The sequence below is a fragment of the Jaculus jaculus genome, chromosome 11 (assembly GCF_020740685.1).
Source record: "Jaculus jaculus isolate mJacJac1 chromosome 11, mJacJac1.mat.Y.cur, whole genome shotgun sequence".
Classification (NCBI taxonomy): domain Eukaryota; kingdom Metazoa; phylum Chordata; class Mammalia; order Rodentia; family Dipodidae; genus Jaculus; species Jaculus jaculus.
In genome coordinates this window covers 101381376-101398012 of record NC_059112.1, presented here as the reverse complement: position 1 = coordinate 101398012, position 16637 = coordinate 101381376, and the positions used below count along the sequence as shown (strand labels likewise).

General features: G+C 50.6%; 1 protein-coding gene across 2 annotated transcripts in view; it reads left to right on the top strand.

Annotated features, from left to right (window-relative positions):
• Window positions 1-1552: 1552 nt before the first annotated feature.
• The window catches only part of Shisa9 (shisa family member 9), a 323497-nt gene continuing 308412 nt past the window's right edge, over window positions 1553-16637 (top strand). For both annotated transcript variants that reach the window (XM_004652273.2, XM_004652272.2), the window contains exon 1: window positions 1553-2115. In XM_004652273.2, the coding sequence (XP_004652330.1) occupies window positions 1553-2115 (563 nt within the window). The remainder of the gene's footprint in view (window positions 2116-16637) is intronic.

Sequence of the window (16637 nt, the reverse complement as noted above, 5' to 3'; positions counted from 1 at the left end):
GAGAGCAGATTCGGAACCGCTGAGAGGCTGGAAGCCAAGGGAGCCAGGCTGACTTCAGTAACCTGGTGAGGATGTTTGGGGCCGGGGGTTCAGTGGGGACTGGCGATAGCCTGCTCCTGGGCACCCCGAAGCGCGGGCTTCCTGGGAATGAGCTGCGGGGTGGCTGAGGACGAGTGCCCAGGCCTTGCGCTGCGCCAGATCTGAGAGCGCAGAGGCGGCGCCGCCGGGTGCCCTCCTGCGGAGCTCGGAGAACGCTGCGGGGGCGAAGAGGGACGCAGAGCTGCGGGTCGGAGGGGTTGGGGGAGTTCCGAGGAAAGACCTTCCAGCACTCACCATTGCCTTGGCCTTGGCCCGCGTCTTCCTCCTCATCCACTGAGCTCCTGAGGATGCTCACCCCACCCTGGACGTGGGCTTACCACTCCACCTTCCTAGCTCAGCCTCGGTCTAGGACTGGGACCATCCCGGGCGCGCGCCGCGCTGGCGACCGCATCCCACCACCCACCCTCCCCCCGAAGGGCAAGGCGGCCCCCGCACGCCTAGGGGAAGGTCGATCAGATCCACCCTGCGCCTAGTGTGACTCGTCTTGGAGTGAAAGCCATCAAGTCTGTCCCCCTTCTCTCCCGAGTCACCCCTTTCCCTGACGGGCAGATGGCAACCGCAGCTCCTCTGCACAACCCGAGGGGTGGTGGTGGTGGGGAGAGGACATCACCGGCGGAGCTACCTCTGAGCCCAGGACTGGGGGTGAGTGGCGCCTCTCGCCCCGAGAGGGCGCGGGAGGTCCCGGCCCAGGTCCACCACCTGCGGGGAATCTGAGCTGCACCGCCAGCGCCCGCTGCTGCGGCCAAGTCTCTCCTCCCCGCCCGCCCGCCCGCCCGCGGCGCTGAGCTCTGCGCGCCCCCCAACTCGCTCCCGCCCGCCAGCCCGAGTCACCTCTCCTCGCGCCCCCGCCCCTCAGGAGCGGACGTCCCCCCCCCAACACACACACCCGCGCCTCCTCTGCCCGCCCTGCTCCCCTCCCCCTTCCCTCCTGCCCTCCCTTCATTCCACAAGTGTCGCTTCGCTCTCTCCGGCGCACTTGGAGAGCTGGAGAGGTGAGAGCATCCTGCGAGCGGACAGCGGCGCGGCGAGTCCCGAGCCGCAGGCGGAGGATCTGCGCGGCCAGAACCGACTCTCTCTCTCCACTCTCTCTCTCTCTCTCTCTCTCTCTTTTTCCCTCTCTCTCTCTCTCCCCGGCTCTCCGCCCCCGCCTCCCCCGGTGGCCCGCCGGACCTGCACCCCGCTCTTGTCCCCGCCCGGCCCGGCCCGGCGCGCTCCTCCCCGGCCGGCCCCTCGGCGCGCGGCGCGCTGGAGGCGAACGCAGGCTGAGCCGAGCGCGGTGGCCGCCGACCCCCCCCACCCCACCCCGAGCGCCCCGCGCCCCGCTCCCTGCATGTGCGGCCCGCGGCGGCTCGCAGCCCCCGGCAGCAGCCTCGGCAGCTTCGGCCGCGCCTCGAGAGGCGGCGGCAGCGTCTCCAGCGGCGACCGAGCGCTCGAGCCCGGGCTGGGAGACACGATGCGCCGAGTCCTCCGGCTGCTCGTCGGCTGCTTCCTCACCGAGCTGTGCGCCCGCGTGTGCCGAGCGCAGGAGCGAGTCGGGCACGGGCAGCTGGCGCAACTGGGTGGCGTGGTGGTGCTGACTGGGGGCAACCGCTCCGGGGCTGCCTCCGGAGAAACCGGCGAGGGCGCGGGGGTCTCCGAGGAGCCGCCGACTCGGGCGCCCACGCCGGACTTCTGTCGGGGCTACTTTGATGTCATGGGCCAGTGGGACCCGCCGTTCAACTGCAGCTCGGGAGACTTCATCTTCTGCTGCGGGACTTGTGGCTTCCGGTTCTGCTGCACGTTTAAGAAGCGGCGTTTGAACCAGAGCACCTGCACCAACTACGACACGCCGCTGTGGCTCAACACCGGCAAGCCCCCCGCGCGTAAGGACGACCCCCTGCACGACCCTACCAAGGACAAGACCAACCTGATAGTCTACATCATCTGCGGGGTGGTGGCTGTCATGGTGCTTGTAGGCATCTTCACCAAGCTGGGGCTGGAGAAAGCGCACCGGCCCCAAAGGGAGCACATGTCCAGGTGGGCTGCCTCCCTTCGCCCTCCCCTGGGGCCCACTTTCCCTTCCCTCTCTTCCCGGGCTTCCCCCCTCCCCGCCCCAGGGTCACGGCCATGGCCACCCCAGCCTTTGTGCTGGGGATGTTACCCCGGACGCCAACTTTGGCGTGGAGCAGAAGAGCAGGGAAGCGAGGCTCAGCACAGGTGGGAATGAGAACGTGCAGTGTGTGTGTGTGTGTGTGTGTGTGTGTGTGTGTGTGTGTGGTGTCTCTGTGCCCCTCACCCACTTCTGCTCCTCCTATCAAATGTGGTGGTAAACTTGCGACCCACAGCATGTGTCCCTGAAGTCTTGGACTGGGGGCAGGCGACCCATAATGACACCCCTCGGATTCCAGATGCCAGTCTCTAGGTAAACAGAGGCAGGCGAACCTGAAAGAGAAGGGGGGCGTGTGGGAGCACGCGTGCGTGCGTGTGGTGTGTGTGTGTGTGTGTGTGTCTGTTTCTCTCTCTCTCTCTCTCTCTCTCTGTGTGTGTGAGGGGGGGGAGGGAGGGAAGGAGGAAGGAGTGAGTGTCGCCTGCAACTCGTAGGACTAGCGAAAATGAGGGTAAGGCGGGGAGAGTGCGCGGAGGGCGAGAACAAAAGCCTAGCGTGGAGCACCATCGCTCCCACAGCTTCAAGATCCATTGGATGGGGACTTTTCACCTGGCCTTGATCCCCCCTTCTCTTTCTGCTGCCACCTTCTCTCTCTCCTTCCTGATGCAGCAGCCATCACTGCGTGCTGCGCCTCTTGCCCCGGTTGACTCCAGGGGTCCAGGCCCCCTCCGTCATCCAAGCACCCTGATTCGTCAACTTTCCAGTTTGCTTTATTCATTATGCAAATCCTAGCACAGGCAAATCGCAGCAGATGGGAGAAGGCATTTGGGGATTAATGGAGCTATTTGCCTTTTGCTCTCCCCCCCCCTACCCAAAGTGACTAAATTGATTTGCAGAACTCAGTAACTTTGGAGGCGAAAGACGCCAACGTGAACCCTGGGCTGCGGGGCGGGGGGGGGGGGGGGGAAGAAGCGAGGGGTTAGTGTGAGGTCCGGGTGGTGGTGGTGGGATGAAAGGAGCGACTACCGACCGGCGCCAGCGAACGGCGGGATGGCTGGGGCACAGACCTAACCGTCCCCTGTCCCAGTCTAGGCAGCGTAGTCGAGGTGCCCTCCACCGTGGCCCTGCCGGGGGCGGGGGGAAGGCGACGGCGGCTACGGGCTGTGCGCGCGCGATCTGTGTGCATGCCTAAAAAATCCAAACAAAGAGACCCACCAAGAATAGGCAAAGGAACATCACCACCTTACTAGTAATTATTTTCTATTTATACGCAGAGTATCCGATTAATTTTTCTTTTCCCAGGGAGATGGGATTTGGAAGGGAAAGATGCTGAAGTGCTTGTCGGTTTGGGTCAGTAGGGGGGCTTGGGGAATGAGTGGTGAGGTCTTGGGGTGCAGAAGTAAACTCAAGGGGATTCAAGAAACCCTGACCTAAAGGAGTAAGGCGATGGCCCCGCCCCCCCCCTCCCCCAAGGTGCCCTGTCACACCCGACTGGGGCTTAGAAGGGTTCTTTCCCGCATATTCAGTCCTGGTGGAGTCTCTAGGTCTGTGCTAAGGTGCCCTGTGAGAATGGGCACAGGTCTGTGACAGGGAATGTCAACGTGCAGGGAAAGATTACTCAGAGACAGGTAGGCTGCCTTTCTGGGGCGGGCTAGCTCTGGCTGAAACCCTCACCAGGCCTTTCCTAGCTCAGAGAACTCCTTAAAGAGAACCCCTTTAGTAGTTAGCAGGTGAGGAGGTGGGAAGATGGGACGGGATGGGATGGGGGGGAAGGAGCTACTCTGTGTCTCTGTGGGAGAAGCGGGTGCTAGCTTCATCATCTCCTAGCAGGGACCCCCTTCCACATCCAGCACCCTCCCCCCAATGCAGCTCTGTTCAGGTTGGCAGAAATGATTCCAGTTCTTAGGCAGGGTACCAAGAAAGGTCCCCTTGGAAGCAGCACCTAGTGGTACACAGTCCTGGGGTAGCAATGCCTCAAAATGCCTCAAAACAGGCTCTCCCTGTGCACAATTTTGGGAATTCCAGAATGCAGTGAAAAAAAAAATGCATATTCTTGAAACGAAAGACATGTCTATTTTACTGGAAGGTTCTAAGGCATCTGGCTTCAGTTCAGCTGCTGTTTGAGATCACCTATAATGCTTGGGGGGAAAATTCTGTTGCCAGGGGTCCCACCCTTGACTGTTTAAATCAGAATTTGGGGTGGGACCGGAGTACCAGCGTGCTTGAAAAGCTCTGCAGGTGGCTCTAATGTCCAGCCAGTAACTATGGAGGAGAAAGAATACCTGCTGGGCTCAGAGCCAGGTGCCAGGCGCTGTACCAGGTGCCTGTGTGTGTGTGTGTGTGTGTGTGTGTGTGTGTAAACTCTCTCACTTAGTTCTCACAGCTACCCTATGAGGCAGGAGCTGTTTCAATCCCTGTATACATAGGAGAAAATCGTGGTACAGGTAAGATGGCTTTGTTCAAAGTCACACTTGGAAAGCTGAACCATCTCCAGCTGTGTTGTGTCCAGCTCATTCCTGGGGCCAGTGTTTCCAGGTCTAGCTTAGGCGTCTGGGGAGCCTGGCAGGGTGTGGATTGAGTCCCATCTGTAGAGCTTGTGACTCAGTGGGTTTGGAATGGGCCTCAGTCACCTGCCTTTAGCACCACCTCCCCCCATAAATGATTCTGAGATTCGAGTGTGCTCTTTGTGGGATACCATTGGTCATGGGCTCGGGAATATTTTACAGAGGTGGGAGATGGACAGGTAGTCTTGGAGAAAGGAGAGGAACCCGTATCATTCTGATTTCCATCATGCTAGTTTTCTCCCCTTGCATAACCTTTCCATGGTGGTCAGGCTGCCCCGGGTCTCATCCACAGGCCTCACACTGCTTATGCGTTTGTCATCCGGAGCCCTGATAGTGCATTTGACTCATTAGCTTTTGCCTGATGGTGCTAAGGGATCCTGTGGAGGGGACCAGCACTCCAAGCTTGGCAGTGCAGAGGCTGCTGTGAGGTGAGGCGGCTTGCAGGTGAAGTGAAACTGACAGCTACGGCCTCTTCATTTTTATTGAGAGCTGCAGGGACAGCGTGATGGGGTTTGTTTTCACTTTGCCTGGAAGCACCTTGTGAAGGGCACGGAGTAGGTGGTTGGGCCCCTCTCATACTTTGCCCTTGGTGACCCTCAAATGTGAGTCTCCCAGCAGAGGCCTCTCTCCAGTTTCCTTCTGGGTGTGTGAGGACTAAGGCAAGGAGAGACATCAGGAGGGGTGGGGGGCTTGTAAGCCACTCATGAGAACTGAACAAATGCCCATTCTGAAAGAAGTGACTGTGAATGGTAGGCAGCTATGGTCCTCAAAACACTGAGGTGGGGGAGTCTCACTGTGCATCCCAGGACCTCTCCAATTTACAATCCTCCTGTCTCAGCTTCCCCAGTTCTGGGATTTATAGGTGTGTGTCACCATAAGTGTTTACTGTGAAAAAAATTTAATGATACAAAAACCTCATAAGATTAAAAAAAATCCTGTGACTGGGTCCAGGTTTCCCCGCCTTGGCCCTGCTGACATTTGGGCTCAATAACAAGCCTTTGTGATGGGGGAACAACGGTCTTGCACATGTTAGGGTGTTTGGCACATCCCTGAGTCATCCGCCAGTGACACACCCCACACCTATCATGAGAATAAAAGCTGTCTCTGGACATTATTGGGTGTTCTGGGGGAACAAAATGCCCCCTTCACTTGAGAGCCACTGACCTAAATTAAACAAATTTTGGTACTTTGTTGTTTAATTGGACTCATGCTCTCTCCATGATCCTTCCTTCCTCCCTCTCTCCTTCCCCCATCCATTGCTCCCTTCCTCCAACTTTCCTTCCTTTTTAAACGTCTTTTCCATGCCTCCCTTCTACCTACTTTCCTGTTTTTTTTCGTTCCTTTCTTCTTTGTTCTTCCCTTCTTCTTCCTCCGTCCTTCCCTTTCCTCTCCCATCTTTCCTTTCTTCCTTCCTCCCTCTCTCTCCCTCCAGACCATCCTTCCTTCCTTCTTTTTGGCTAAGGCATTTGAAAATAAGTTGCAGACACAACATCCAGTCCAAAAATTCTTTAGCATAAATCTCCTGAGAACAACAATATTTTCCCATATAACATAATTCTATGATCACATCCAAAAGGAACAAAAGTTTCCTATTAGCATCAAATTCCAAGCACATTAAAATCTCATTTTACTCCAAAATGTCCTTCAGAGCTTGGGTTTTCAAGACCAGATATGGTCAGGGAGTTTTATTTTAGCTGTGAAATCTCTTTAGCCTCTAATGCATGCGGTGTTTTAAAACCAATTTCAAGTCAGTATTTAAAAACTGGGAGATTTCACAAAAAAAATCCAAATTTCCAGCCCACCCTGGGGATTTGTTAGGTCTGCTGGCATTGCACCTGCATTTTCCTGTGAGAACTGTTGGTTGTGTTTGCATGGTGACCTCCCCTTCTGGAAGCTTCTGGGCGCATCTCGGCCACATCATGTTTGCAGTCTCAATCCTCACAGTTATGTCCCTTGCAATACCCTGAAGAGTCAGTGGGCTGGTCTGAATAACACAGGCACTAGTTAGACTTACCTCACTGTCCTAATACCTGTGTGACCTTGGGAAGATTCTTTCATCTATCAGACTCTAATTCTTTTTTTTTAATTTTTTTTGTTTATTTGTATTTATTTGAGAGTGACAGGCATAGAGAGAAAGAGGCAGAGAGAGAGAGAAAGGGACAGAGAATGGGTGTGCCAGGGCCTCCAGCCACTGCAAACGAACTCCAGGTGTGTGCATCTGGCTAACGTGGATCCTGGGGAATTGAGCCTCGAACCAGGGTCCTTAGGCTTCACAGGCAAGTGCTTAACCACTAAGCTATCTCTCCAGCCCTCAGACTCTAATTCTTACTTGTAGGTTGAGAATTCAACAAGGACCCGCCAGGGAAAGGAATTAACATGATGGGCCAAATACTCAAGGATCATTACTCTTTTTGTGCATGCCTATTTGTGTGTGTGTGTGTGTGTGTGTGTGTGTGTGTGTGTGTATGTGTGTGTGTAAACCAGAAGATAGCCTTTGATGCTATCCTTAGGAATGTCATACACCTTTACACTTTTTTGAGACAAGGTCTCCTGTTGGCCTGGTCCTTGCCTATCAGTATAGGTTGATTGTCCAGAAAACTCTAGAGATCCCCCCTGTCTCTACCCCTGCAGTGCTGGGATTACAAGCACCATCATGCCTGTCATTTTTACCTGGGTACTGTGGATTGAACTCAGATCCTCATGATGGTGAAGTGAGCACTTCACCCGCTAATCCATTTCTCCAGCCCCTCATCATTCTTTTCTTTTTCTTTTTTCTTTCTTTCTTTTCTTTTCTTTTTGGTTTTTGGTTTTTCAAGGTAGGGTCTCACTCTAGCTCAGGCTGACCTGGAATTCACTATGTAGTCTCAGGGTGGCCTTGAACTCGTGGTGATCCTCCTACCTCTGCCTCCCAAGTGCTGGGATTAAAGGCGTGCGCCACCACACCCAGCTCATCATTCTTTCTTATTGTTCCATTTTCCCCCTTTTTGTACTGAAGGAAGTGATGTTATAATGTAGACCTCAGTGCCCAGCCCTTGCTGTGATACTGGTTACATTCCCTCCTCACCTCTCTGGACTTGCACTTTAATCCAAGTGGGAGATGCAGGTAGGCTGAGCACAGAAAGGAAGCTTGCGCATAACTAGATGAAATGCATTGCAAAGTGTTTTCTGGGTGATGTCAAGGAACCCTTCTTAGATTTGCAATTTTGCCATAAGCTTATGTGTAAATTCCCATTTAATTTCACACCCCTCCCCCATGGGGTGGCTTTTATGACAGTCTGCCATTTACAGATGCACAGATGGCTTTCCAAGAGGATGAACAAGCTCTTGGTGAGTTAAAGTCAAACCCAGACAGTCTGAGGCATGGGGCAGGCCTTTGACCACTAAGCTGCACTGCTTTTGAGTGCAAACCTGCAGGACTTCTGGTCTCCTCAGATCCAAAGTTGTGCTTGATGTCCTGCAAACAACAGCGTATGCATCAGGGCCAGTTCAGCAGCCTTGGCGAGATCAAGTCTAGGAATGTTGTCTGTAACTGCCCCTGGCAGGGCTAGACCTCTTGGTGGAGATGTTGGTGTGAAATGACCTTGAGGGCAGAGATATATGTTTGAAGTTCTCTCCCCTGAAGACCTTAGGAGACACATGTCATTATTTTGCCTGCCTTCAAACAGAATCACAAATCTAAGTGGCAAATTGCACAGTGCAATGTCCTGTGTTTTATTTTCCCAAATGTGCTTTAGAAGAGCTGGAGTCCTTTGCAAAGAAATGGCATCAGGGCTGGAGAGGTGGCTTAGCAGTTAAGGCACTTCCCTGCAAAACATAAGGACCAGGTTCAACTCCCCAGAACCCATGTAAGCCAGATGCACAAGGTGACACATTTGCACAAGGTGGTGCACACATCTGGAGTTTGATTGTAGGACCTAAGGCCTTCTTGCCAATTCTCTCTTTCCCATAAAAAAAGAAATGGCAAAAAATGGCAAATCTCCCTTTCCTTGCTCCTTCCTTTCTCACTGTCTTTGAAATGTGAATGTGTGTGTGTGTGTGTGTGTGTGTGTATGTGCATGCAGATGGATGTACCCCATGTGCATGAATATGGACACCAGAGGAGAATGTTAGGTGTCCTTGTCTATTGCTCTATGCATTGTTTCCTTGAAACAAAGTCTGTCATTGAACCTGGAGGTGCCATTTTAGTCAAACTGGCTGACTAGAAAGCGCAAGTGATTCTCTAGCCTCTGTCCCCTACAGACTGGGATTATAGGTATGCATGGCCATGTTCAGCTTTTTTGTGGGTGCTGAGGAACTGGATACAGGCCATCTCAGGCTCTTATGCATTTGTAACAAGGGCTCCTACCTGTTGTGCCATCTCTCCAGCCCCTCTTTGGCCTTTTATTTGGCCTTCCAATTTGCTCTCATTCTGCCCATCTTTATGCACAAATGTGGTTATCCTGTAGCTTTAACCAGATTCCCATGCATATGCTATTGGCCAGGAAAGGTCTCTATTTATCTTGCAGGACATGTTTGCTTCTTCCTGGGGACCGAATCCCTGCTTTTAAAAATCAACTTTGTTGATTCATAATTTCTACAGTAAATTGCACACAGTTGAGGTGGAGAGCCTGATGAGCTTTGACACTAGTTTGCACCATTATAATCACCATAGCAAAAAGTTAGGTCATGTCTATTACCCTTGCATTTTTTTTTTTTTGAACCATGAGTGAAGCTTCTTTTGCAGAGGTGACGTTCAAGAATCCCACTCATGTATTTTAAACCAAGGAAAGGGCTGGGGAGATGGCTCAGTCAGTAAAGTGCTTGCCTTGTAAGGATGGGGACATGAGTGAAGTCCCTAGCACCCTTATAAAAATGATGTGCCTGGTTGGTGCATCCCAGCACCAGAGAAGCAAATGCAGGAGAACCTCTGGGGCTTGCTGGCCAGCCAGTATAGCCTCATTGATGAGCTTCAGGCCAATGAGGGACACTGTCTGGTCACTTCGTGCACCTGTGTGAGCACGTACGTGTGTGTTTGCACACACATATTTAAAAAAAAACCTAAAAATTTAAACTCAGGAAAGTTTGGATATTGGCACTCTTGGAGGATTGAAGCAAGTGACTGGTCATAGAGCTCTGCTTGGAATTACTATCATGTTATATTTGCATGTTGTCATTAGAAGGAAAAATGATATGTAGTTTTCCTTTTGTCCCTCAGACGGGCCACGCTCATTCCCACCTTGGAGCTGTTGCACTGGCTCAAATTCTCTCCCATGACATTTCAAGTGGCTGGCCTGTCCTCATCACGCAGGTCTGCGCTGTGATTCCATCACCTCCGAGAAGCCTTCTCTGACTCCCATGTGCACACACTCCTGCCTCCTTGCTCAGTGTCACCTACTTCAGTCAGTGTTATCAACTGAAAGGAAGTGACCAATTTATTGCTTGGCTAGTTTATTACTTATCGCCTTTCATTGTCATTCACAGTAAGAAATACAGAGACAATTACTGTCTCTTCCACTCAAGAGCTGTATCCTGAGTGCCCAAAAGTTTTGTTCTCTGGTCTTTTGGTTTGCACGGCATAACCTTCCCTGCCCCATCCATCATCCATCCAGTAGATATTTATTCAATACTTATGTTATGCCCAGCACAGAACAGAAAGCTATGAGAGAGGAATCATAGGTACTGTGGCAGTTACCTTCTTGTTTCTGGAACAAAATACCCATCCAGAGAAGCTTATAAAAGGAATGGGTTTGTTTCTGGCTTAGTTTACTGGGAGAATTTCTGTCACAGCAGGGAAAGCGTAACAGGAGCAGACCGCTGGGCATCACATCTTCACAGCAGCAGAGGGGAAGAAGAAACAGTGAACTGGCTGAAGCAAGCAGCTAAGACACCCCAAAGCTCACCCCCACCAACATGTCTCCTTAGCAAGACTCCACCTCCCTACACACCCACCAGCGGAGGATGGGGTATGAGACTTAATCACCATCACACGAGACTATGGGAGACACAGTATATTCAAATCGCCTCAGATACAGACACAGTTCCTGCCTTCACAGCACCAAGAGTCAGATATCGGAGGGTAGGACAGGAAATCCACAAGGAAATGGACAAGGAAATTGATTGCTAATAAGTCAAATCTTATGAAATGACCAATAATCATTTTCAGCCTTAAAAATGAAAATACAGAGTTGAGAGATGGCTTAGTGGTTAAGGTGCTTGCCTACTAAGCCCAAGGACCCAGATTTGATCCCCCAGTACCCACATAAAGCCAGATGCACAAGATGGTGCATGTGTCTAGAGTTTGTTTGCAGCAGCTGGAGGCCCTGACATGTCCATGCTCTCTCTCTCTCTCTCTCTCTCTCTCTCTCTCCCTCTTTTTCATTCAGATAAATAAATAAAATACTTAGCCAGTTGTGATGGCACACACCTTTAAATCCCATCACTTGGGAGGCAGAGGTAGGAGGGTTGCCTTGTGTTCAAGGCCACCCTGAGACTACCTAGTTAACTCCAGGTCAACCTGGGCTAGAACAAGACATATTTGTAGTTGGCATATTAATTGTTCTGAACTGAGTTAAGGCAGAGAGGGGATAAAGAAAACTAAGTGTAGCTTTTTCAATAAGGGAATATACCTGAGGCAAGTTTTCCATTGAAACAGACTCACTGTATCAAGAACTTTTTTAAGGGGTTGACAAGTCCAACATCTGCCCAACTACTGTCTCAGTTCAAAGGTGAAGGTCGGTACACAGTACAGGACTAGGAAGGGCCAATGCTCAAGTTCCAAGGCCATCAGGCAGGAGAATTCTCTGTTACTTGGGGAAAGACCAGTCTTATTTTATTCATGCCTTCAAATGATTGGATGAGGCCCACCCACAGTAGGGTGGGAAAGCTGCCTTCAGTCTACCAAGTTAACATTAATCTCATCCAAGCAGACCCTGTCAAAAGACCAGGAATAACATTTGGTCAGCTATCTGGGCACAGCGCCCACTACCTAAGTACCACTAGCATGTTGAGGATCTATGGGTGATATGTGGACCGGTGGCATCATCACCTGAAAGCTGTGGTCAAATCCCAGGCCCTAGCTCAGATAATTGAATCTGCATCTACACTTTAAACAAGATCTCCAGGTCATCCACAGGCACATTAAAGTCAAACAATCCCCCAAACTATGTTAAAGACCAAAGCTTTAGGTGTCTGATTGCAGCAAACAATAGTTGTTTCTTCCCACTGTTTGGCTCATTACTTTTTTTTTTTTTTTTTTTTTGAGGTAGGGTCTCACTCTGGCCCAGGCTGATGTGAAATTCACTATGGAGTCTCAGGGTGGCCTCGAACTCAAGGCAATCCTCCTACCTCTGTCTCCCAAGTGCTGGGATTAAAGGCATGCACCACCATATCCAGCCTCATTACATTTTCAATATATTCCTATTTACAATTTTTTGTTATGCATCCCAACATATGCACATTTTACTAATTAGTATATGCTGGGGCCCACACATCATTATGAGGTACATTGCAAAGTGTACATGACAACAGAAGGTTTTAAGCTATACTCAAGGTGATAAATAAATGTCACTGGAAACTTACGGTTGTGATGGCTTCATTCTATGGTAAGTTCAAATTCCAAGGCACCGTGTACTTGGAGGGTGGCATCCCTTACAAACAAATCCATATTTGGAGTACTCCTCGTGAGACCTCTGATGGTTCTTGGGTGACTTTGATTATTTGTTCTTTTGGATATGGATGTGCTATCCCTGTTTTAACTTTGTAAGAAGCTGATGGGGAGCAGCACCCCTTTTTCTCCTATTCTCTCTTTTCCTCTCTTCTTTTCTCCCTTCTCTCTTTCCCTCTCCCTCTCTCTATCTCCCCTACCCAACTCTCTCTGTCCGTTTACCGACTCTCTCCAAGGTCTCATTATGCATTTTAGGCTGGCATCAAATCCATCATATTCCTGCCTCCGCCTCCCTGGTGCTGGGATTCCAGGCATGCGCTGCCATACCGGCTTACCTGTGTTCTTTGCTTGTGCTTGTATTATGAGCGCTGGCGTCAGCCTGTGGATTTGTAAAGGAGGGATGTTCTTTAAGCCATATGCCTGCTTTGTGATGGCTAGCAAGTTTCTAAGTATATAATTTAATCATTATATCCTTTTGTAGAGCACATATTACTATGATATAGTAAAGGTCTCAGCAGAGGTTAGTCTTGGCAGTCACCTTCCTCGCTATCTGATATGGGTGCGCTGACAGAAAAGATCTGCATCATGGGCTTCTCGTTTTTAAAGACTAAAGAGCTCACATAACCATTTTGCCATTTTCTTTTTCGATTCCAAAGCATTTTATGCATGCCTGCAGGTGCTTCAGAGAATCCTGCTCCTGGAAATGGAGGTCTCCAGGACTTCTTCACTTCATGCTCTGGGAATGGTGGTCCTGGTTCCCTTGGGCTGTTTTGTTTATTTATTTTTTTTTTCAAGGCAGGGTCTCACTCTCTCTCAGGTTGGCCTGGAACTCATGGTGATCCTCAGCCTCCACAGTGCTGTGATTAACGGCATGCTCCACTGCATCTGGCTGTTACTTGAGGCTGGAATTTTCAGCATCCAGAAGCAGCCCAGGGCTGGGCAGGTAGCAGTGGCAGTTCTAGGTCGGTTATTCTCCCTACTTGGCGATTCTCTGGAAAACTGGAATATTTTGGTGCTCTGGGGAGACTCCTTGGGAACTTAGATGAAAGCTATCTTTTTTTTTTTTCTCAAGAAAAACACACAAACAAATTTTCCATTCAATTACAGAGGAATTCAGCAATCCCTTGAAGCTCAGGATGAAGAGCCTGTTTAGAAGTGGAGAAGGCAAGTTAGGCTGTCTCAGAGCTCCCCTCCTCTGTGGTCTCCTTGAGTTTCAGACCCTGCTTTTGTCCAGTGGCAGGAAGGTCCTGAACTTTGGTTTCAGAGACACTGCCGATTAGGGCTCCACTCAGCCCCTCTGGTGACAGGCTGGGCCAGCTTTGGCAGCTCTTCACTGTAGACTGGCTGATGCTAATTCACACCTTGCAACGCTCCCTTCCTTGTTTGCCTATTTCAGCTTTCTTGGCCTTCTTGCTTGTTCTTCATTTAGCTGATCTCTTCCCTGCCTTAGACCCTTTGTACTTTCAGTGTGCTCCGCCTGAAATGCTCTTTCCATCACCCTCACCCGCGCTGGTCCTCCTTCTGTGTCTATGAGACCTACCCGAGGTAATCCATGTATAAACAAGGAAAAGTTTGTGCAGGTTCACTGTTTCAGAGGTTTTAGTTCCTGATCCTCGGCCTTGCTCCGTTCGGGCCTGTGATGAGGCTACATGTCTTGGCAGAAGCATGTGGAAGAGAAAAGTTGTTCATTTTGTGGCCAGAAAAGCAGAAAGAGAGAAAGTGGAGGGGCCCACAACCCCCTTTGAGGCACACCTCTGATGACCCGGAGACCTCCAACTAAGGTCTCACCTCTTAAATTTTCATAAGCATCAAAGTGCCAAGTTGGAGGCCAGGCCTTTATTTAACAGGTGGGCATTTGAGGGACAGTCCACGTCCAAACTAGCGCCTCGGGGCTGATTCTTCTTCCTCTATACTCAAGTGTCACCTCTTCATGAAGGACTCTTTCTGACTTCTCCCCTCCTCTCTCAGTTAAAAAAATGTACAATTTAGTGACTTTATTTTATCTTATTTATGAGAGAGAGAGAGAGGCAGAAAGAGGCAGATAGAGAGAATGGGCGCACCATGGCTTCCAACCACTGCAAACAAACTCCAGATGCATGTGCCTCCTTGTGCATCTGGCTTATGTGGGTACTGGGGAATTGAGCCTGGGTCCTTAGGCTTCTCAGGCAAGCACCTTAACTACAAAGCCATCTCTTTAGCCCCAGTGACTTTTATTCTATGTGCAGTACTATGTGACCATCATGGCTAAATTACCTCCAATCCACTAATTAATTTATAGTGCCTCAGCACTCTAAAAACACCTCTCACATTGGGCTGGGGAGGTGGCTTAGTGGATAAACTGCCTACCACACAAGCATGAAGACCTGAGTTCAGATCCCTCAAGCACCCACATAAAAGTTTGTGGCATGTACCTGTAACCCCAGCACTGGGAGGTAAACACTGGCAATCCTTGGGCTCACAGGCTAGATAGATAGTCTAGCTTAATCAATGAGTCATAGGTTCCTACCTTAGAGAATAAGGTGGTCAGTGACTGAGTAAAATCTCCATTGTCAATCCCTGCTCTCCACATGTATGTGCACATATATCTACACACATAATCACATGCATACACACAAGCACATACAACACACACACACACACTCACAACCAAATAATAAAACCACTCCATATCTATTATCTATCCTTCCCAATCTCTCTCTCCTACCTAGCCTCTAGAAACAACGAACCCACTTTCTCTTTTTGTGGATTTGCCTGGCATTGCACATTTGCTATAAACGCAATTCCATAGTTCAGGGATTTCTGCCTCTTTCTCTTGCTGGCCATCACGTCTTGTGGGTGGTGTCAGGCTCCACTCTTTTTTCATGACTGGGTCATGTTCCATTTCGTAGCGCACATTTTGCACCTCTCTTCATCAGTGGATGGGCGTCTGCTTGCCTGCTATAGGAAATGCTGCTGTGGCACCCGGCTTTCTTGGCTGCGCTACTCCTCATTTGTTTGTCTATTACACCCTTTGCTCATTTATTTAACGTGTTTGTATTTTATTCTCTCCCATAGAATGTAAGCTCCAGGAAGGCAGCGACCTCTCTCAGCTTGGGCACTGCTGTACCCCCCAGGGCCTCGTCCCATGCCTGGCACGTAGTAGACAATAAACATTTGTTGAATGACAAATGAGTGAGTGCTGTTGTTATTTTCCTGTCTCTTAGGGGATTCTATTTTCCCCCTCTTAATTCCTGCGGACCTCGGGCTATGCTGCCTGGAGACTTCTCACCAGCGGTGCTTCTTAAATCTTGCTGGCTTTGCACCACGAATGAACATCCCCACAAGCACAGGGTCTCTGTTGCCCTAGCGCAGACACAAGCTTGAGTGTGCAGCAGACACGTGGCAAAACACCGTTCGTGTTCCCCATCTCTGTTTCTGACCCCTGTAGTTCTACATGGAACTAGAAATTCCCACTTAGCTCCTTGGAAGTGCTGAGAACACTAGATAGGAGGTTCATTGCCATGGTGGGGTTGATTCTGGTAGGCGGGGACTGCTGAGCTCACAGGGATCTGTGCGGGCCTTTCTAAGACAGTTCGTCTCCCTTCCCTTATCTCCTCTGATGTGGACTCCCAAGGCTCAGTCGGTTACAAATATCTGAGCGTAGCTCCTAACGCATGGCAATATGACCCATGGCTGTGCACCTCTCTCTGCTCCCAAAGAGGTGACTGTGTGGAGATGTTCACTGCAGTGTCGACCCCTGGCTCCAGGGGCTGGGCACCATCTAGACGCTCACAGTAAGGGAAATGAGAAGCAGAGCCGGGAACAGAGCAACCCGCTGCTTTGCGCACGCGCTGGTTGGCTGGTTCCTCCGTGTTGCTAGGGTTGTGCACGGACCCAGTCACTCTGCAGGTGAGTGCCACGCAGGGCTGCGCAGGATGGAGCACCGTGTTGGGGTTGCAAGGAAGAAAGCAAGTCACCTTCAGCCAGCTGTGTGGCTAGCTCTTGTATTCGTGAAAAAGAAATGGCATGCATGTTAAAGGATACTCATAGAAACAAGACCTACAATATTATGTGTCCGCAGAGGGTATCTATATAGTGGTCCAAATGCACAGCATTGAGGGTAAATAAAGAGGTGAAGTGTGTGTGTGTGTGTGTGCGCGTGTGTTTGTGAGAGAGGGAGAGAGCGAGAGCAAGAGTGAGAGAGAGAGAGAGAGAGAGAGAGAGAGAGAGAGAGAGAGAGAGAGAGAGAGACGCCCTGGAATATGAT